This window comes from Lissotriton vulgaris, chromosome 7 (assembly GCF_964263255.1).
Source record: "Lissotriton vulgaris chromosome 7, aLisVul1.2, whole genome shotgun sequence".
Taxonomy (NCBI): domain Eukaryota; kingdom Metazoa; phylum Chordata; class Amphibia; order Caudata; family Salamandridae; genus Lissotriton; species Lissotriton vulgaris.
In genome coordinates this window covers 1,497,794,985-1,497,816,752 of record NC_141695.1, presented here as the reverse complement: position 1 = coordinate 1,497,816,752, position 21,768 = coordinate 1,497,794,985, and the positions used below count along the sequence as shown (strand labels likewise).

The 21,768-nt window shown below is 44.5% G+C and overlaps 1 protein-coding gene across 5 annotated transcripts in view; it reads left to right on the top strand.

Moving 5' to 3' along the window:
• The window catches only part of LOC147705869 (CMP-N-acetylneuraminate-beta-galactosamide-alpha-2,3-sialyltransferase 2-like), a 383,457-nt gene that overhangs the window by 196,354 nt on the left and 165,335 nt on the right, over positions 1-21,768 (top strand). For all 5 annotated transcript variants that reach the window (XM_086932319.1, XM_086932317.1, XM_086932320.1 and 2 more), the window contains one exon: positions 9,085-9,278. In XM_086932319.1, coding sequence (XP_086788445.1) covers positions 9,085-9,278 — 194 coding nt within the window. The remainder of the gene's footprint in view (positions 1-9,084; positions 9,279-21,768) is intronic.

The following is a 21,768-nucleotide window of genomic DNA, read 5'->3' as shown; positions in this document are numbered from 1 at the left end:
TCTTTCTGCCGCTCACTCTCTGCTTAGCGCCTCAACTCCTGTTCTAAAAACCTGACCACCACTCTTTCCAGCATCCTCTTTGCACACTTCCTTGCATTCTTGTACACTACTTCATCACTGTAGCCCTCGCATCTCCAACTCAGGTCCCACATATTTCCACTCTGTGAACTCACTACAACCACCATCTGTCTCTTTTCTCCTGGTTAGTAAGTCTGCCACCAGTGTCTTTGCTGCTACATGCTCACGAGCCACAGCATTACTCACCCCTAGGGGCATAGAACATGTAGTGAGTTGGAGATAAATGGGCCACCCATTAAACCTGTATTCTGTGTAGTGGATGAATACGGGAAGGAACCTGTATCCTGTAATAAGAGAGAGGAGGGATAACACTATTCTGTCCGTATTGAGATAAATGGGTAACATGAAGCTTATAGTGTGAAGGAATAGAAGCAAAGGGTGATGGGATGGAGCCTTTGATGAGTCAGTGGAAGGGTTATAGACTGTAATTGAGAGAAAAGGGGATGCGTTTAGCCTTTATGGTGAGAGGAATATAGAATTTTATAGGTTGCGGTTAAGGAATTTGCGTGGTTGCTTACTACTGATGGGCAGAAGCAAAGGGCTATTTTACTTAGGATGGTGTAACCAATTAGTAAAAGCATCAGCTAAATGATTTAGGTAGTAAAGGGGACAAGTGGATTTTATTACAGGACAAGAAGATTTCTGTAGCACTTTGTCCTTTGGACAAGTAGTTTTTTTCAAAAATTCCACACCCCTGTGGGCAAATCCCACCCTAATTAAAATTTGCTTCAAAAAATCCCTGGCATCTAGTAGGCTTTCTGCCCCCCTGGGGGGCAAATGGGGGCATTTTTTTGGCACATTTTTATTAGGGTGCAGGCTGCCCAAAAAGGCATGACAATGCCCCCACCCACAACAATTACAGCCTTTCTGCCCCCCCTGGAGGGAAGATGGGGGCAGTAGCCCTCAATCTGCCCCCCGGGGGGGACAAAACCCACTTGACACACAAGTGAGGCACCATTTTTATCGGTAGACCTGGGGGAACGCTGGGTGGTAGGAAATTTATGTGAGCCCGGTGATGCCACACTTTTTCACACAAAAATGTGTGAAAAAAAAAAGTTTTTTTCAGCTAAAATTGAGGTTTGCAAGGGATTCTGGGTAAGCAAACTTTGGGGGATCCACGCAAGCCATACCTCCTTGGAAGCCCCCAGGTGTCTACTTTCCTGAAATGTGTGGGTTTGGTAGGTTTCCCTAGGTGCCGGCATAGCTAGGGTTAAAAATCTACAGCTAGGCACTTTGCAGAAAAAGGGTCATTTTTCACTGCAAAATTGAGGTGCGACCACGTTGCGTTTTGCGCCGTTTTCTGTTGCAGTCACTAGGCCGACCCACACAAGTGAGGTACCATTTTTCTCAGAAGACTTTGGGGAACGCGGACTGGGTGGAAATTTGTGGATCCACGCAGATTATAGAACTTTTCACCGCAGAAATGTGGGTAAAATGTGTTTTTTTGTCAATTGTTTAGGTTTGCAAGGGTTTATGGGTAACAGAACTTGGTGGGAGGCAGTCGACTCACCCCATCCTGGATTCCACTGGGTGTCTAGTTTTACAAAATGTATAGGTTTGCTAGGTTTCCCTAGGTGCTGGCAGAGCTAGGGTTAAAAAACTACAGCTAGGCACTTTGCCAAAAAAGGGTCATTTTTCACTGCGAAATTGAGGTGTGACCACGTTGCGTTTTGCGCCGTTTCCTGTCGTAGGCACTAGGCCGACCCACACAAGTGGGATACCATTTTTCTCGGAAGACTTTGGGAAACGCAGGGTGGAAGGAAATTTGTGGATGCACGCAGATTCTAGAACTTTCCACCACAGAAATGTGGAGAAAATTTGTTTTTTGGACAATTATTTTAGGTTTGCAAGGGAGTCTGGGTAACAGAACCTGGTGGGAGGCAGTCAAGTTACCCCATCCTGGATTCCCCTGAGTGTCTAGTTTTAGAAAATGTATAGGTTTGCTAGGTTTCCCTAGGTGCCGGCAGAGCTAGCGTCCAAAAACTACAGCTATGCACTTTGCCAAAAAAGGGTAATTTTTCACTGCGAGATTGAGATGTGACCACGTTGCATTTTTGCATCGTTTCCTGTCGCGAGCACTAGGCCTACCCACACAACTGAGGTACCGTTTTTCTCGTAAGAGTGGGGAACGCAGGGTGGGTAGAAATTTGTAGATCCACGGAGATTCCAAATCTTTTCACCACAGAAATGTGGGGAAAATGTGGCTTTCTTGACATTGTTTTAGGTTTGCAAGGGATTCTGGGTAACAGAACATGGTGGCAGGCAGTCAAATCACCCCATCCTGGATTCCCCTGGGGGTCTAGTTTTAAAAAATGTATGAGTTTGCTAGGTTTCCCTAGGTGCCGGCAGAGCTAGGGTTAAAAAAATGACAGTTACACACTTCGCAAAAAAAGGGTAAATTGTCATTGTGAAAATGTGGTGTGTCCACGTTGGGTTTTGAGCCCTTTCCGGTTGTGGGCATTATGCCTACCCACACAAGTGAGGTACCATTTTTATCAGGAGACTTAGGGTAATTCAGATTTGTAAAGCAACTGTTATTACCTGTTGAGTTTTGATGCATTTCTGCCTTCCAAATGAAAGACATTGTGTAAAAAAGAAGTCATTTTGAAAAATGACCAATAATTCTCATGCTAATAAGAGTATTCCCAATTTTGAAAATGTGCAAATATGTACTGTTTCTAAACTCTATAATTTGTACCCATTTCAGAAATACATAGGTGTCTTTCATACCAATTTTTCCATGTATACATTTTCGCACAATAATTGCTATATACCCGGTACATAATAAACAGCCATTTCAAACTGCTACTCAGTTTTTGACTCTGGGTTCGTCTGCTTCTTGGTGAACCTACAAGTCCTATATATCCCCACAACTAGGAAGGTCCAGCGGATGTAACGGCATATTGCTTTGTCATAATTACAAGAAGTTACAGGTGAAAATGTTGACACAAAAGGCTGTTTCTTTCAACTAATTTTCAATTTTTCCAATATTTACCTGTTTGTGTCTATAAAGAAACCTTGATGGATCTACACAAATGACCCCTTTATGAATTCAGAATTTTGTCTACTTTTTTAAAACGTATAGCTTTCCAGGATCCATTATTGCTTTTATACTCATTTTTACCATTAACTGGAAGGAGGTTGAAAGCACTAAAAATAGCAAAAATAGGCTATGTCCCAGACAAATGCCAACACTGTGTAAAAAATGTTGGTTCTTTGACAAAAGACTGTCATTCCCTAAAAGCTGGGAAAATGGTGATTTCAGTCCCACAAACCCTTTTTTGATAACATTTACAGGGAAAACCCCAGAGGCTTTCATTTGTAGCCAGGTTTTCCAATTTGTCTGAAAAAAACAAACATTTTACTGTATTTTGGCTAATTTCCGGGACCCCTCCAAGGGAATCCACAAACTCTGGGTACCTTTAGAATCCCCATGATGTTGGAAGAAAAGAAAGCAAAATTGGCGTGGAAACCTTATGTGGTCAAAAAGTTACAGGGGCCTAAGCGCACACTACCCCAAATAGCCAAAAAAAGGATTAGCACAGGAAGGGAAAAGGCCTAGCAGTGAAGGGGTTAAAGAGCCTGCAAAGACCTCATCTTGACACTAAATAAGGTTAGAAATAAAAAATTGTGTATTCATTTGTAATGTGACTTTTCTGTCTTTGTTCCTTTTAATTATCAGTCATGAATCATTCAGGCATCCCTAGAACACAATTAAAAGGGCTTTCTATTTATATTTTCTATTTGAAGTACGCACAATAAAGTGCTGAAAATACGGCTTTAGGTGACTGTTTATATGTGTACTGTCCGGGGCATCAAAATAATGATCTGGCAACCCTATTCATAAGACTGGTAGTTTGTTGCAGGATCGGCACATTATTTATTTCCTCCACCCTCTATCCCTTATTAATGCCATAATAGCAATAGTTTAACTTATATCTGAAACCCTACGCTGCCGTCAATAGCATGCTGAGGTACTTCAAGTGTCTGGGAACGCACCCTGCATTTACACAACCCACTCCTCATTCTCGCCCTTCACTTTCACGCTCACCCTGCAATCACAGCTATCACCCTGCACTCACAATTCACTTGTGCTGTTCACCCTGTACCTCACCATGCAGTCACACAAGCACAGTACTCATCCTGCACTCATGTGACCCTTCACTCACCTGTCCCCCTCTCGACTCAGTCTGCAGTCTCACTCAAAAAAGCCAATCACTAACGATGCATTATTCCGTCTCACTCTTCACTTACATCCGCACCCAAAATCATATGGCCACCTCACTCCCCCTGCAGTCACTCCTCTTACCCTACTCTCACACTGTTGCTTCGCTCATTGTGTACTCAAATGGGCACGCCTGCCCCCCACAAAGTGCAGAAAGTTAATGTGCCTGCTACAAAGAACATGTACCATGCAGATCACAGAAGTGAGTGTGAGTAAATTGAGTAGCGCAATAAAAAAAATTAAATGTTTGTCTGAAAGGTGCTAGGGAATTCATAGAGAAGGAGGAAATGAGGGGGGAGGCGCCAAAAAAGACTGTTGCACCATGTGCGACCAGTCCTAGGGCCAGCCTTGGATGGGAGTGTTAGCCCACCCCTCCCTGGAAGTTCGGGTCTAGTAGCGCCCCTGGTGTGCTGGCAGGGTCAAAGAGGTTGCTAATAAAAAGCCTAAGTGTTTTGTGTTTTCACAGTCATGCAAGGGTGTATAAAATAATGCAATAACAGAATAATTGGATAATAAATGCAGTTAAACTAACTGGTGATAAATGCACTCTTTTAGGTTATGAAATCTCAGTTAGCGACTACCATCACTGCAGATGTCTGAGCGTGTTAAAGCTGAGCAACACATAATTTAACCATAGTTGCTGCAGGGAAATAGTGACGTTGTATTTATAGTCAGGCCACTGGAATTATGCGTTTTGGGCTTTTTGCAAATAGTTATGGATTTCCCACGTTTGCCACATAATCCATCATCTGCTGCTAATTTGCAGATTTGAAAAAAAACTTGTTTCTAGCTCAAACGGTTCAAAATTTACTAAAAATGCAGCCACACATGTTACCTCACAGTGGAAGACCCTTTCTAATGGTTGACTAGTCTCCTTTCTGTTGCTTATTGTTATATGTGAGTGTTAATGTGGTACTTATGAGGCCAATAAAAGCCAGGACAGTGTTAAGTGTAAAAATTGCTAAACAATGCAGTAATGCTATCACAAAATATGCATGATGCAACATAATTCACCTTTGCTTGCTGCAGAATTTAGGTAACCCTGCTGCATAATTTTGCCTTCTCCTGCCGCATAATTCTAGTGGCCCTGTTTATAGTGTGTTGAGGTCCCAGCCTGTGGAAGAAAGCACTGAATATTTAAGTCATTATTTAAAATCAATCAATCAGTCATGATATTTGTATAGTGCGCTACTCACCCGGAAGGGTCTCAAGGCACTGGGGGAGAGGGGTCCGTTACTGCTCGAAAAGCCAGGTTTTGAGTTGCTTCCTGAAGGAGAGGTGGTCCTGGGTTAGCCGAAGGTGGATGGGGAGGGAGTTCCAAGTCTTGGCTGCCAGGTAGGAGAAGGATCTTCCTCCGGCGGTGGCTCTGCGGATGCGTGGAACGGCGGCGAGGCGAGGCTGGTCGACCATAGCTGGCTGGTGGGCGTGTAGAAGGTCAGGCGGTTGTAGAGGTACTTGGGGCCCAGGTCATGGAGAGCCTTGTGTGCGTGGGTGAGGAGTCTGAACGTGATCCTCTTGCTGACGGGGAGCCAGTGCAGGTCTCTCAGGTGGCCTGAGATGTGGCTGTGTCGGGGAATGTCCAGGACGAGTCGTGCGGAGGCGTTCTGGATGCGTTGGAGTCTTTTCTGAAGTTTGGCTGTGGTTCCGGCGTAGAGGGTGTTTCCGTAGTCCAGTCGTCTGGTGACGAGTGCCTGAGTGACCTTCTTCCTGGTTTCGGTGGGGATCCATCGGAAGATCTTTCGGAGCATGTGCAGGGTGTTGAAGCACGATGATGAGACGGCGTTGACTTGTCTGGTCATCGAGAGGGAGGAGTCCAGGATGAAGCCCAGGTTACGTGCGTGGTCCGTTGGCTTGGGAGTGGTGCCCAGGGCAGGGGGCCCCCAGGAGTCGTCCCAGGCAGATGGCGATGACCCCAGGATGAGGACTTTGTAGGGGGGCCTGACCTCAAAACATTTTGTTTTGGGGGAGGGAGGGGGGCTCAGAGCAAAGAAGTTTGAAGACCTCTGCTTTAGAGGTTCATTGCGAAGTCCAGGGCCAGAGTTAAGGAGCTCGATCAAGACGATGTCCGTATTTGCGACTCCCTGTCCCCTGAGTGAGGGAATCAGTCGAGTGAGTTTCAGATTGTTGCTCAGATTCAGGCTATTAAATGGACCTTTGGAAATATAGTCTGGGCAGAGAAGTGTGCAAGTCCCTTCGTGGGTGTCCGTGGTTTGCGCTCCAGGTGTACTATCTGGTGCAGCCATTACAGAGACTGAGTTTTCAAGCTGGGGTATGGGACAAGATCTATTGTGGCTAGCTCCCATTCTGAAAATATTCTCCTCACTCTTTGAGTGTGTGTTGCAGAGATGGAGTTATTTGTAAAGCTCCTTTATGGAGTCTAAACACACAGTCCTTGATCCGTTTTCAACTGGTGCAACTGTGGCGTCTTTAGTTTATCCCTTGAGAGGAAATATTCGAGGTGGCTGTGATGAGAAGTTTGTTTTGAAAGTTGGGCCTCTAGAAGGCGATATTCGAGGTGGCTGTAATGAATGGTTTGTTTCAGATGGTACAACCGGATTGTTTGACTGCACAGGTAGTTCTGTCCCCGGGCCTGCTTCCCTCTTGCCCTTGGTCTCATTAACAGCAACATTTGCATCCAGCTCCTGCACTGTGGCCGCACCTGAAATTATTTCAGGGTCAGGTTCGAATTACCCGGGACCCTCTTCTTTGTGAATTGAAGATTGGGTATAAGGCTAGCCAAATTTCAAACATCTTTATTTAAAAAACAAAAAAAATAAAGGTGATGCTCAAGCCATCCAATTAAAGAGATGTAAATCTATCAACAAATTAAGTGCCCGGAAAAAACAAGCAAGCTGTGTGGCTGTATATATTAGGGATCACCATGTCTTAATACTGCATATCAAGGCCGGCTTTAGCGCTGGTGGTGTCCTGTGCAACAATATTTTTAGGGACCTCTCACTTCACGGATACCCTAACTACCACCCTCCAATATTAACCTTTATCTCTCCATAGCCCTCTCTCACATGCATTTCAATTGTTTTACAGCATTACCCTTACCAGTGTAGGAAGTCATAGCACATTACTTCACACACATTAACCAGAGACAATAAGACATGTGTATATCAATCAGTCTATAAAAAATGCTACATAAGACAATGAGGATTACAAGGTGTAGGGAATCACGCCATCTATACTAGAAGGCACTACATTTTAAGAGTGTTTGGGATAGGAGAAGCGCAAGATTTAAAACTTCCCACAGTGGTTGGTATTGCCTTTACTAACAAGAATGTATTTCTAACCAAACAAGGGGCCTGATTTAGATCTTGGCGGACAGTTACTGCATCACAATGGTGCTGGACATCCCGAAAGCCAAAAAAAATCCCATTATATCCTGCGGAATTTAGATTTTGGCGGATGGGATATCTGTCACTGTTGTGAAGGAGTAACCTGTCTGCCAAGAACTAAATTAGCCCCTAACCCTTTTTAACGATATTAGAATGATGAAAGATTGGGGAAAAACAGAAGGTTCCAACAGTATTCCTTGCAGTTCGCATGCCGCTCTGCAAGTTCATGGGTCACTGTGGTATATTTGAATTGTAACTAATGAAATGCAAGTAACTAAAGGATATCTGGGACAAAAGTAGTAACCTGTTGAGCTATCTATATAAATGCATTTCTGTGAACTACATGTACATGTTCAGCAGGCATATTACCCCTCTGCGCTACTTTATGATGATTCATAACTGTCACTAGGCAAAATTCATCTCTGTCCAGCAGGAACATGAATCGCCAGTGTTATCTTGACATTTTTATTGTTGCCTGAAAACTGTCCCACACACGAGGAACTCTGCAGCATGTGCTTTTGAAACCATAGTTATTTCTAAAACAGTGCCAATTCAGAGGTCAGCGATAGGTGCGGCTGCGTCGGTCGCACTGCCCCAGAACTGGTCCTAACCAAAACTTTCAAAATATAGTAATTTCCCCAGTTAAGATACTACCTTTACTGCCACTCAAATTTTAGTCTCTTCCAACATTGCGTACGTTGTCACAGATACAATACTGTGTTATACTATCTTCATTTTCATGAATGCCATCAAGAATGATTAAACATGGATAGAATTAAACTTTTCTAGTACAAAAACTTAATTCAAACTCTTGCACACTCATCAACGGACTTCAGTCTCTCACGTCTCATTGTCTGCTTTTGCAAGGGATATCAGGATTTTCTAGACAGTGCAAGAAGCTAGACTGGGGTCTTTAACACCTTAGCAGCTATGGAACGTCCAGCTCCAGTGCTGAACGTTCCATTGCGCAGGTGAGGTTCGAACGTCCAACGGCCGACGGCAGCACTCCCGAGGTAGTGGTGCCGTCGGCCGTTGGACTAGGCGCAGCACTTATGAGGTTATCCAGTATCTCATGAGTTACTGTAGCTCTCTGGCTACCTTTGAGTAGCTCACCTGTGTGCAGCCCAGCATATTAAATTAGAAAGCCTTTGGTTGGTTGAATTAATATACTTATAAAGAAATTGAGATTATACAACACTAATAATATTAGTAGCTCTCAATGCGTTTCATTGAACTTAAGTACCTCTCAATAAAGAAAAGGTTGGAGACCACTGAGCTAGAACAAACACTTTTCAAATCCCTACCACTTGTTAACACCTGCTATAGAGTCTGCTTCTCCTTTCATTTTAGCCTTTTTGTGTCTTTTATCTATTTTAAATCCTAACTTGTTCCCTCTGAAATTTGCTAATACTTCTATATGCTTTACTCTCGTCAAAGAAATTACAAGGATCCAGTAATGAAGGCCAGGTCCAGGAAGCTTTGGATAAACTTTTTGCTGAGATACCCTCTGAGGAGCTTGAAGATCCCCGGGAGGAAACCCAGTGCAGGACATGCGCTGTCGTTGGAAACTCAGGAAATCTCAAAGGCACGAAGTATGGGGGAATAATTGACTCTCATCATTTTGTTATAAGGTAAGTCTTCTCTTGGAAGATAGACACCTCCTAATGCTAGTAGTTGTAGACTGCTGTACTACCCCACTATAATGAAACAAAGCAATGGTAGTGAAAACATGACATGTATCAACAATGTCTATTCGAATCTTTGAAACATGTATTTTTCATCCTCAACATATTATAAGGCCTAATTTGTGACGGTCCAAGGTTGAAATTACAGTCAGAACAAACAAACACCCAGAATAGTTTTGTAAGTCAGTAAATAACCCTTGCAAAAGTAGTCTTTGAGTGACAAAGTAGATATTTAGATCAGATCAGCCAACATCACTTAGGCCAAACTCTTCATTTTAGGATCAATAACAGACCGCTATAAAACTGGAAAAACTAAAATATCCACATACTATAATTATAGGTTGAGTTATGCTAGATCCTAGTATCAAATTGTGAATGTGTAACTGCAGTTACAACTAATGAAGTTATTTTTTTTACTTCTACTGCTGCAGCATCTCATGACTAGTTTGTAAGACTGAGGTTTGCAAACGTCACTCACCTGTCAATGTTCTTAATATTATTTCTTCTTTATTGAGGTATCACGCTTCAGACCAGATTTGCCTGTCAGTGTCTACAGGTCAAAAGGCGTTGGCTGCTTCAAAGTGATACACTGGTTCTGCGACATCTGAAAATGTCCTGCTCTTTAGTGTCCTTCTTCCAGGATTACATGCAATCAAGTCCTGTTTTTTGTGACTGCTCATGAGGCAGATCAGTGCCTCTGTGGTTTCTTCTGCCCATCTTTCTGCACGAGAAGATCTTATATTTACACATGTTGTGGTACTCGCAACACATGCCAATCTATGACTAACCTGGGATTCGAGAGCGCTCACTTTTCATGGGTCACTTCGTTGGAGGTTCATTCTTCATTTGGCAGTAGTTTAAATTCAATTATTTCCCTGTTGGTAGGCAGCTGGCGTAGTAGCTTACAAGCAACCACATGGCCATGGTCTACTTAAATTGTCAACTGGGCACCAGGTGTCAATTGTTGACCAATCTTGCTCCTCTTCTCTGTAAACAGTAATACTTTTTTTCCCTGAAAGTAGCATACATCTGGCTCTTTACTTTACTTTATTGCCAGTTTAGATACAAAACATGTATCGACAAGTACATTTTAAAATCGTAGTATACAAAAATTACAGATTGAAATCAAATGGAAAACTGTGAAATAGTTTATATATAAAGTGCATTTCCTAAACTAGACAGTTTGCAATTCGAATTTTAATCCTCTGGCCCTTGGGTACAATGTGGATTGCAATAATTTTGCAGTTGCAAACAAAAAACAAGTACTAGTGTGAAGATTGTATATTCTTAAAGCAAGGTGGCATTGTCTTATAACCAATAGTAAACAAAGCGGTTTAACCCACTTTAAACTTGGCATTTTATATGCGATACAAAAAAAGAACATGCTCTTTAGTTTTATCAATTAATCTACACAGTTACATAGCTTGTTCAGATTCTAAATTGGACCATATATTTGTGAAAATGGCTAGCAGTAGAGTGCCTATCCTAAACTTAATGTATAGGGCCTAGCAGAGGTGAAGTAGATAAAGTCCATATATTCCTCAAAGCTGTATTTGCGCTTCATGGATCAGAACGTACGTGTCACTGGGCACTGGGGACACTTTAAACGGATTGTAGCGACCTGCTGTTTGCCTGCTGGAGGATTGCGGCGGACCAGCTGCCCTGTGGATTTATCCCTCCTCTTCTTGACCTCACGACTCGCCGGACCCACTTCGCGGGTCCCGCAGCGCGTCGTTTCATCAGAGGGCTGCACCGGGAGCTGAGGAGGAGCGCGGGGGTCAGGCAAGTGAACCGGCGGGGCTGCGAGCAAGGCAGGGGACTCCAGTGACCAGGAGCCCCTGCGCGCCCAACCAGTAACACCTGGGCTGCTCTCCCCGCTGGCCACGCCCCCCCGCCAACGGAGACAAAAGCTGCTTCCACACCAACGCCTGTGGGACACTTTAAACGGATTGTAGCGACCTGCTGTTTGCCTGCTGGAGGATTGCGGCGGACCAGCTGCCCTGTGGATTTATCCCTCCTCTTCTTGACCTCACGACTCGCCGGACCCGCTTTGCGGGTCCCGCAGCGCGTCGTTTCATCAGAGGGCTGCACCGGGAGCTGAGGAGGAGCGCGGGGGTCAGGCAAGTGAACCGGCGGGGCTGCGAGCAAGGCAGGGGACTCCAGTGACCAGGAGCCCCTGCGCGCCCAACCAGTAACACCTGGGCTGCTCTCCCCGCTGGCCACGCCCCCCGCCAACGGAGACAAAAGCTGCTTCCACACCAACGCCTGTGGGACACTTTAAACGGATTGTAGCGACCTGCTGTTTGCCTGCTGGAGGATTGCGGCGGACCAGCTGCCCTGTGGATTTATCCCTCCTCTTCTTGACCTCACGACTCGCCGGACCCGCTTCGCGGGTCCCGCAGCGCGTCGTTTCATCAGAGGGCTGCACCGGGAGCTGAGGAGGAGCGCGGGGGTCAGGCAAGTGAACCGGCGGGGCTGCGAGCAAGGCAGGGGACTCCAGTGACCAGGAGCCCCTGCGCGCCCAACCAGTAACACCTGGGCTGCTCTCCCCGCTGGCCACGCCCCCCCCGCCTATCACCAATTGGAAACATAGCTGTAGTATATCAAGAGTGTAGTACCTCAGCTTCGCGGGAGCGAGCGGGAGCGACCGGGAGAAGCCCGGGACAAGGGCGGGGCCGTCTAAGGACGTACAAGGACGTACAAGGTCGGGTCGGGGCTACCTCCCTTTCTGTTTTACTATCGATCCCAGATTGTTCCATTATCAATTTTTTAACTATTCTTTTATAAATCTTGGCACTACAAATTGTGCCTTTTTCTTAACTCTCATGATGTCCACACGCTCAGGGAAGGGCAGACAGATTACCGTTAAAACAAACAATGGTAAAGCCACTGGAACATTGGATGATTTTATAAGCCGGGCAACTGGAATTTTAGAAAAGGAAATTGCCCTCACAGAAAAGCGTCTATCACTTGACCTGATTACAGGAAAACGCTTGTCCCTGGGGAATATTGCATTGAAAATTACCCCTACTAAACTACCTACTCCTGAGCAAAGTTTACTTTGTTCTGATAGTAATTTGGAGGCTAGCCCAAATCTAGAGATAATCCCTGAGTCACAGACAGTCCTGATAGCAGACCCAGGGGATTCCCAAGTTGAAGCATCTACACTTACTCCCATACCCATTTCACCAGATATTACGGGGGTAAATGTAATAGATAGCAACCCGAGAAATTTAAGTAATAATGGGCCTACCCTTACACAAGATCAGACAGTGGTATCTCAGCAGGAACCCCATAACCCAAATAAACGTAAGAGAGGTGGCACTCACAGGAAAGGGGCAAAACCAAAGTTAGCGAAGTCAGTACCATCTAAAACCCTAACAATCCCTACTAAGCAAAAGGGTCCCCAATTAGCTGACATGGGACAGAAAACTTTCTCCTTTAATACCAACAACAATGACCGCCTTCTGGGGGAAATTGAGAAACTAGTCCAGATGCTCTTGTTACCTGTTTTAGAGAAAATTCAGATTGTTAATCTGAAGTTAGATCAACTGGAACACATTATTTCTCTTAATACTAATTCTCTTGAAACTCTAGCAAGTAAGAATAAATTGCCTGAAGAGGGGGGTATAAGCAACAAGAATAAAAATTGTAATGTCAACAATAGTGACCCAAAAAAGGGGAGTGAGAATAAAAATATGAACAAAAACGCTAAAACACCCATAACTGCTAACCCTAAGGTGGTACCGGTCCCTCTAGTTCGAACAAAACCTATACCACAACCCCGTTCTAAACCTGTTTTGGTGGATGTTGTAGGGACATCTGGTCAAAAAAAGGGCAATGTGGCATCAACGACGGAAGCCGCGACCCCCAAACAGGGAAGTACCCAAGGGCGAAAACAAACAGGTTTACAGGGTTCCGTAAAAAATACAAAAAGTATTGATAGTGAGACAGTATATAGAAAGAAACCACCACCCTTGAACTTGCCGCCAGACTCAGCCCCTTTTATGGTAATACTTACCGGAGTACCCCCACTCCTTCCTAATAAAACAGAATCTACCCAGGAACTAAGAAACAAAATAACACATTGGCTTAACATTAACAGACCACTCCCCTCTGACTCTAAAACAAATATACTTAGTGTACGTAGAGTCCCTTGGGTGGGCCCGAGTGAGAAGGATCTCGAGGGGGATTGTATCCTGATCAATTTTAGTAACACCTGGGTAAAAGATATCATCTGTAGTAAACCGAGATTTGCTAGAGTTGGGGATATCCAGTGTATAGGTCTGGAGTATTTCTACCCAAGTCTGAATTTTGTACCCCAAACCCTCCCTTACAAGAATGCTAGGCAGGTATTTAACAATGAAATGTATCCTATGTGGACCCACAGAAATAGGGCTATATGGCCAAGCCAGAACAACTGGGGACTCTCCCAACAGAGTGATGCCTTCTCCTGGGGCCCAATCCATAGTAATAACAATTACCCCCTGCAAGCTTGGCATAACAACTTAAGACCAAGGTATCAGGGAGAGGACTATGTAGGATGGCCCCCAAATAATGTCCCCTTGAGAAATCGCTTTAACCCACTTGTAGGTATGGAAGAGATCGATTGACCATCACAAGATCCTCCTAGGATTATGGATAATCCAGCAATAGGAGAACCTAGCTTGTGGGAGAAGGGGGAAAGTGGCAATGACAACTCACTGGAGATTGCTCCCACCGATGATGACCAAACTTCCGATGCTCAAGCTCTTAAGGTATCTTCTGCCAGAGAATGTGATTCAAGTCCAATCCTTTTTGGGAACAATCTAGAAGTAGTAACAGAACCAGACATGAGACACAAAAATGATCAAAAGATGGGCCTAATCTCGTGGAATATTGCTGGACTTGCATCAAGACTTGAGGACGAGGCATGGCTGTACTTTGTGGGGGACTGTGACATCCTGTGCCTGCAGGAAACATGGAGTAGAACTGCCCAGAGTATGGAGGGTTTTCAAGCTTTTAACACCTTAGCAATACCCTCTCAAATGGGCAGGGCAAAAGGTGGTTTAATGTCAGCAACCTCCTTAAAATTATGTAAACTTGCGGCCTCTATAATAGTTGATTCACCTTGGTTTTAAGTGTTGATGCTGGTTAATTTGTACCCTGAACCATTGTTGTTGATCAATTGGTACTACAATATCTTTGACAACAACGAGACAACTGTAATTTCAGAATTAGAAAGGGCCATAGCTGGGGTACGTCAAGAACAACCCCAACTATTTGTTATCTGGTTGGGAGATTTTAACTGCTCATTATGTGCCCATGGTGATTCAAAGGTGTGTGGTTTGACAGACTCACATGATCAACCGCTGTCACATTTCAAACACACACCTCAGGGGGATGCGTTAAATAATATCATTATTTTAAATGATTCATGCATTTTGGAGCCCTGGGTTGGCCCAAACTCTGTGCCTATACCGACGTTTCAGGGAACTAGGGGCACTATGAGTTTCATCGACTTTGTAATTGTCTCTAGTGGGCACCTTTCCTATGTCGATAAGTTGGAAGTAATACCTAATGCTGCCAGTGACCACAATCCTTTAATTCTAACCTTGTTTTGTCCGGTTAAACCCAAACATTCTATCTGGGAGCAACCGGTAAAGTATAGTAAAAATCAAGGTATCACCCTTAAATGGGGCAAAATAGACGCGGTGGGTCTTGAGGCAGAGATCCTAAATGGATATAGTGCTGAATATGAGGCCTGCCTCATACCTACAACCAGTCCAGAAGAGGTTATAGGTAATTTTGAATCCCTATGTGAGCATGTAGCTGAGCGCCTAATAAAACCAATAGGTAAAAATAAAAAGTTAGGCCCCAGATGGTTTGATGCTGCATGTTCAGCAACACAGAGATCGCTGAAAGCAGCATTAAAACAAAAACCTAGGGATATAGAATCGGTTAGAGCAGCTAGATTAGCTTATAAAGAAGCTATTAAATCAAGGAAGTTGGGTTTAAAAAATCAAGCCTGGGAAGACTTAAAAAAGTCAACAGAATTGAAGGATAGCAGACTTTTCTGGGAAGTCATCAATCGCCCCCTCTTTGCAAATAATGATATGGATAATATTGTGATGGAGATTGACTGTGATTCATGGGAAACTCACTTTGGGAACATTTTTAATCCTCATAAAATCCAACCAAGCGTGATATCGTCAGGAGATGTAAGGGTATCTGTGGTTCCCCAATCTTCCCTTTCCCTGAGTTTATCGTTGACTCTGCAAGAAGTGGAGGATGCGTTATTAAAAGGCACATCATTAAAAGCACCTGGCCCCGACCGAGTACCTTTGGACTTTTTTAAGCACAATGTCAAAGTCTGGGCACCTGTGTTGTTGAATGTTTTTAAAGCAGTTGTCACTAGCCATATCCCGGCATCCTGGAAGGAGGCAGTGGTGGTGCCAATTTTTAAGAAGGGCGATAGATCAGATCCCCGATGCTATCGCCCAATCTCTTTAATTGACGCATCATGTAAGATTTTGGGCAGGGTTATTTTAGCACGATTAGAATCATGGGCGGATTCGGTGGGTCTCATTGTAAATTCCCAATATGGATTTAGAAAAGGCAAAGGCACTGTTGAACAGTGCCTTAATTTGGCCCTAATTATTGGGAAATACACAAAGGCAAGAAAATCTTCAATTCATCTTGCCTTTATGGACCTATCAAGTGCATTTGACACTGTGTGTCGTAGTAAGTTGTGGCAAATGATGGAGGAAATGGGTTTCGAGGAACCCCTGGTCACTCTTCTTCGCAGACTTCATGAATCTACTACGGTGGCCATAAGGTTTGGGCCAGGGGGAGAGAAAACCAAGTCCATTCCCTCGACCGAGGGTGTCCGACAAGGATGCATATTAGCTCCTTTTTTATTCCTTGTATATACTAATGGCCTGGAAAAATACTTGTTGGACCATTGCCATGATTTCCCAAAAGTCAATGGCAGAAGCATTCCAATGCTTTCCTATGCCGACGATACGGTACTCATGACACTTACTGCAAATAGTATGCAGCACTGCCTTGATGCCTTTCACAAATTTATGTTGGACCTAGATCTTAAAGTGAATTTTGCTAAGTCTTTTATCATGGTCTGTGGCCCGAAGGGCACCAAGAGCAGAAAGTTTGCAGTGAGTACCTCCGTCATTGACAAGGTTGAAAATTTTAATTACTTGGGAAACCTTTTTAATCACAAATTAAGTTGGGCACCGTTAATGAAGACACGAGTCCAGAGTGCTAGTCGCTCAATAGAGGGATTGTTCCGTTTCTGTGGCAAATTAGGCCAAAAACCCATTACACATTTAAAAACTCTGTATAAAGCCAAATGTCTGTCGATTGCCACCTACGGGGCAGGGGTATGGGGGACAGATAGCCCCGACACGGTACAGATTATGGAAAACAAATTTTTAAAACGTGTCTTGGCCATCCCATCAGGCTCCTCAAACAAATTCGCCCATAATGAACTAGGTTTAAATTATGTAAGTGACATTATTCGTCTTTCGCCTCTATTGTTATGGGGCAAAATATGGTTATCGGAGGATTTACAGCTCACTAAGGATATCATCCAGGACTGTTTAAAATTGTCAAATATGAATCAAATCCCCTGGCTATCCTACGTAAATGAAATGTTTCATAAAATAGGCTTGGGTGATACCTTTGACAATCCTGAAAATATACAGGGAGATATTAAAAATGTAATTAAATCGAATTACTGGAAATCTTCGATTGTAAATTGCATGGACAGCCCCTATGCCCCCAAGGCTGCCTTACAGCACCAGTTTTATCTGACCTTCACAAACCATGTACAATGGCGTTTTTACTTGACAAGATTTAGGCTACATACTTTGCATTTTCTTTTTGCATTCCCTATACAGAGGGGCTGGTGTGAGGAACTCCCCCCTTGCAACTGTAATAACAAAGATAGCCAAAATACAATGCATCTTGTTCTTTTTTGTTCCTTATATAAAGACCCGAGAACCAGGTTTCTCAAACCGATTCTCAAGGAAAAACAAATACGCCATCACAAAGAGGGTTATGATTTCTTAATATCTCTGTCATCCCCTACAGTCTGTTGTGCAATGTTGAACTTCATACGCGTATCACTTCAGATTAGGAAACGGTATGGCTAAAATTTTGCCCCAAGAATCAGACCACTTGATATGTACACTTTATATTCCTGCACCGTGGTTCTTTTTTTACTTGTTCCTAAAAATACCCTTGCTCGATGAATTATGTACTACCCAGAGATGATTAATTTAATGTAATAATATGGTTATGTGACTTTACCTGCCAATTAATTTTCATAGTGCCATAAACTGTAAAACTGCCTTTTATAATGAATTTTTACTGTGTGTTGTAAATGTATTTCTACTTTTATGATTCTTTGCATTGAATCGAATAAAGTTTTGAAATGAATGAGTGTCACTGGGCCCATCTCAATATTTAATAACAGTCTCTCGTGGGCACAATACCAGTATCTCTCTTTCACAGCATGGCAGGTGGTTCTAGTGATGGATAAGGTATTATACCAATAATCTCCGAACCTCAAGTCAGTTTATGTTTTATATATCTCAGATATTGGATCTTAATCACCTGTGATTTCGTAATTACTTTGGAAAAATCCTGTATATATGCTCTAAGCTCCATCGTCGTCTATAATCTCATCCAAAACAGCATAGGTCTTAATTATGTATGTCCAGCAATCGATTTCTGGTCCAGATCAAGTCTAATGGGCACCAGCAGGGAACTATTTGGAAGCCTCAGCAAGGAATTTGTGAAGTCATTTTCTGCCTACTTGAAGGCTTTCCAGATTGCAAATCCCGATAGCTCCGAGCTAGAGAGCTGCCCTAACTGTCTGAGCTCTATATACCTCAAGGACAGGTAATGCCGGATGAGTTACACCAGGCTTGACAAATATAATCTGTGAGCATGGTGTATGTTTCAATAATAATTTACTGTTTGCTCGTGCTGTAAGTCAGACCAACTGATGTCCAAATAATCAAACTCAGTTACTGTTTTTAGAGAAGCGTTACCTAGTGTCATTTTGCCACAGAAGTTTTTGTGTGGCTTAAATGCCATAAATTTCGTCTTTTGTACTTCTATTTCTAAACTTTTTGTACTGCAAAATGAGGCAAACAGTTGGAGGATAATCCCTATCCCTTTCTGTGTTTTGGAGATAAGCAAGATGTCATCAGTGAAAAGAAGAGCAGGCACTGTCTTACTGTCCAAAACATGTCAGTCATTCTCACAATTTTTTAAATAGCCCATATAGCTGTTTACAAAAAGAAGAGAGTTGGTGCCAAAACACAATCCTGGTGGATGCCTTTTTGTTTTTTTTTAACCTTAATCCTGTTGGTCAATTCTCCATTTGGGCCCCACAGAAAATGGGCAAAATTACCAATGTATTGTCGCCTATTTATATAGAAAAGATCTGGAGGGATTCCTAGTTCAGATGGGGACCATATTAAAGGCATCCCATAAATCGACAGGCACGATATATGTTGCCTCTGCTAATATCGACTACTGTCTGCCCGACCAAAAAAAAGCAAAAACCTTAACAATGGTGCTTGTTTTGCATCTAAACCTGGCCTGGAACTGGCTCAGTATATTATTTTCAGTCTACTCGTCCACTCTGTTTAATGTCTACATGGGACCTTTCACTGTCCTCCTCAACGAAGCTAACATCCCCTTCCACAGATAACACCTAGCTATTCATGGAAATCTCTTTACTAGAAAACATACAGCGGCTAAACTCCACCCTCAAAGGAGACCAATACTGTCTATCCTGTAACTACCTAAAACACAACCAAGACAAGACCAAAATTCTCCTCATATTAAAATCAGAAGTTTCACTCCAGATGTATGATTGGATTAACTCCATAGATGCTCCTAACTGCAATCTAACCTAGCTAACTCCCTCAAATCTATAGGAATCACACTGGAACGCAAACTGTCCATGAAAAACCACATAAAGAACATTGCCAGAAGAGTGCCTTTTACAACTTGAAACTGCTAAACAAAATCAAACCCTACCTACCACCCAATGATCTCAAGTCTGCCAAGCAAGCTCTAGTGCTCCCTAGATTAGACTATGGAAAAGCCACCCTAAAAGGAGTTGCTGCCTCCCACCTTGCTCCCCTGAGAACCACTCTCAGTGCAGCAGCTAGAATGGCCCCGTGATTAAAACAATTTGACCATATCTCCCCGCCCTGAAAGAATTGAAATGGCTCTCTATGGAATCTCGATGTACCTTTAGAACTGCTTCTCTCACTCACAAACCGCTCCACACGGGTAACTTGCCTACCTTGCCTCAAAACTCAATAAAGGTCAGACGATAAATCTAAGAAGCTCAAACACCCTACTCCTCATTCCACCTAAAATCCATAAACAAAAAACTCTGGCATACTCTTTCTCGTGCAATGCCCCTATAATCTGAAACTCCATACCAACACACATTAGGACAAACCCCTTCTTATTGAGCTTTAAGAGACAGATAAAGTCTCCGCTTCAACAGACACCTCAACTAGGAGGTTATTAATTGCCTATCATTGAGAGGCTCTTCATCCCATGCTCTCTTTAACCTCTTCCGAGCAATATCTCTCCCTTCATGCTCAAATCTGCTGTCCTGATTTTACTTTTATTTTGTGTAAACTGAGTGTATGAGCTGTAAAGTGCTCTGATACCCTTGGATCTTGCTAGTGCTATATAACTCTTAAAAATCAATCAATCACTGCATTTCTAAAGCGCGCTACATCCCAGTGAGGGTCTCAAGGCGCTGGGGGGGGGGTGTCAGGGGCTGCTACTAATCGAAGAGCAAGGTCTTGAGAAGTCTTCTGAATGCCAGCAGGTCCTGGGTCTGTCGTAGGCTGGTAGGGAGAGCGTTCCAGGTCTTGGCGGCAAGGTAAGAGAAGGATCTGCCGCCGGCGGTGGTTTTCCGGATACGAGGAACTGAGGCGAGGGCGAGGCTGGCAGAGCGGAGGCTGCGGGTGGGGGTGTGGAAGCTGAGTCTGTCGTTGAGGTATGCAGGTCTGGTGTTGTGTAGCGCTTTGTGTGCGTGGATGAGGAGTTTGAAGGTGATCCTCTTGTTGACCGGGAGCCAGTGTAGACTTCTCAGATGGGGTGTGATGTGGCTGCGTCGGGGGACGTCGAGGATCAGTCGTGCCGAGGCGTTCTGGATTCGTTGTAGTAGTCTCAGGAGCATGGATGTTGTTCCTGAGTAGAGGGCGTCCCCGTAGTCGAGTCTGCTGGTGACGAGGGCCTGGGTGACGTTTTTCTCGTGTCGGGGGGGGATCCATTTGAAGATCCTGCGAAGCATTCAGAGGGTGTTGAAGCAGGACGCGGAGACGGCGTTGACTTGCTTGGTCATGGAGATGGCGGAGTCGAGGATGAACCCCAGGTTGCGTGCGTGGTCGGTGGGTTCCGGGTCGGTGCCTAGCGATGTGGGTCACCAGGAGTCGTTCCAGGCTGATGGGGTGGGTCCGAGGATGAGGATCTCCGTCTTGTCTGAATTCACCTTCAGCCTGCTGTCCTTCATCCAGTCGGTGACGGCCTTCATTCCTCTGTGGAGATTGGCTTTGGCGGTGTGGGGGTTTTCGGTGAGGGAGATGATCCGCTGGGCGTCGTCGGCGTAGGAGATGATGTTGAGGCTATGTTGTGGTGCGACGTGGGCGAGAGGTGCCATGTAGATATTGAACAGCGTCGGGCTGAGGGAGGATCCCTGAGGGACGCTGCAGATGATCTCTGTGGTTTTTGAGCGGAAGGGGGAGGGGGAGACGGACGCTCTGGGTTCTGCCGGAGAGGAAGGATCAGGTCCAGGCCAGGGCCTTCTCTTGGATTCGGGCGTCATGGAGGCGTGCTGATAGGGTGTGGTGGCAGACAGTGTCGAAGGCAGCTGACAGGTCCAGGAGGATGAATGCGGCTGTTTCTCCTTTGTCCATCAGGATCCTGATGTCGTCGGTGGCAGCGATGAGGGCGGTTTCGGTGCTGTGGTTGCTGCGAAAACTAGATTGGGAAGGGATCAGGATGTTGTTTTATTCGAGGTAGCGGGTTAGCTGTTTGGTGGCCATCTTCTCTGTCACTTTTGCCGGGAAGGGGAGCAGGGAGATGGGCCGGAAGTTCTTGAGGTCCTTGGGGTCTGCCTTGGGTTTCTTCAGTAGGGCGTTGATCTCTGCGTGTTTCCAACTTCCTGGGAAGGTTGCTGTTTCGAAGGAGATGTTGATTGCTTTCCGGAGGTGGCGTGAGATGGTTGTGCTGGCTTTGTTGAAGACGTAGTGGGGGCAGGGGTCGGATAGGGACCCAGAGTGAATGGAGTTCATGGTCTTGATGGTGTCTTCGTCGCTGACAGTGGACCAGGTGGCTGGTGAGGGTGGAGGTCGCGGGGTGGTGGTCTCGGTGATGGGTGCGGGGGTGTCGG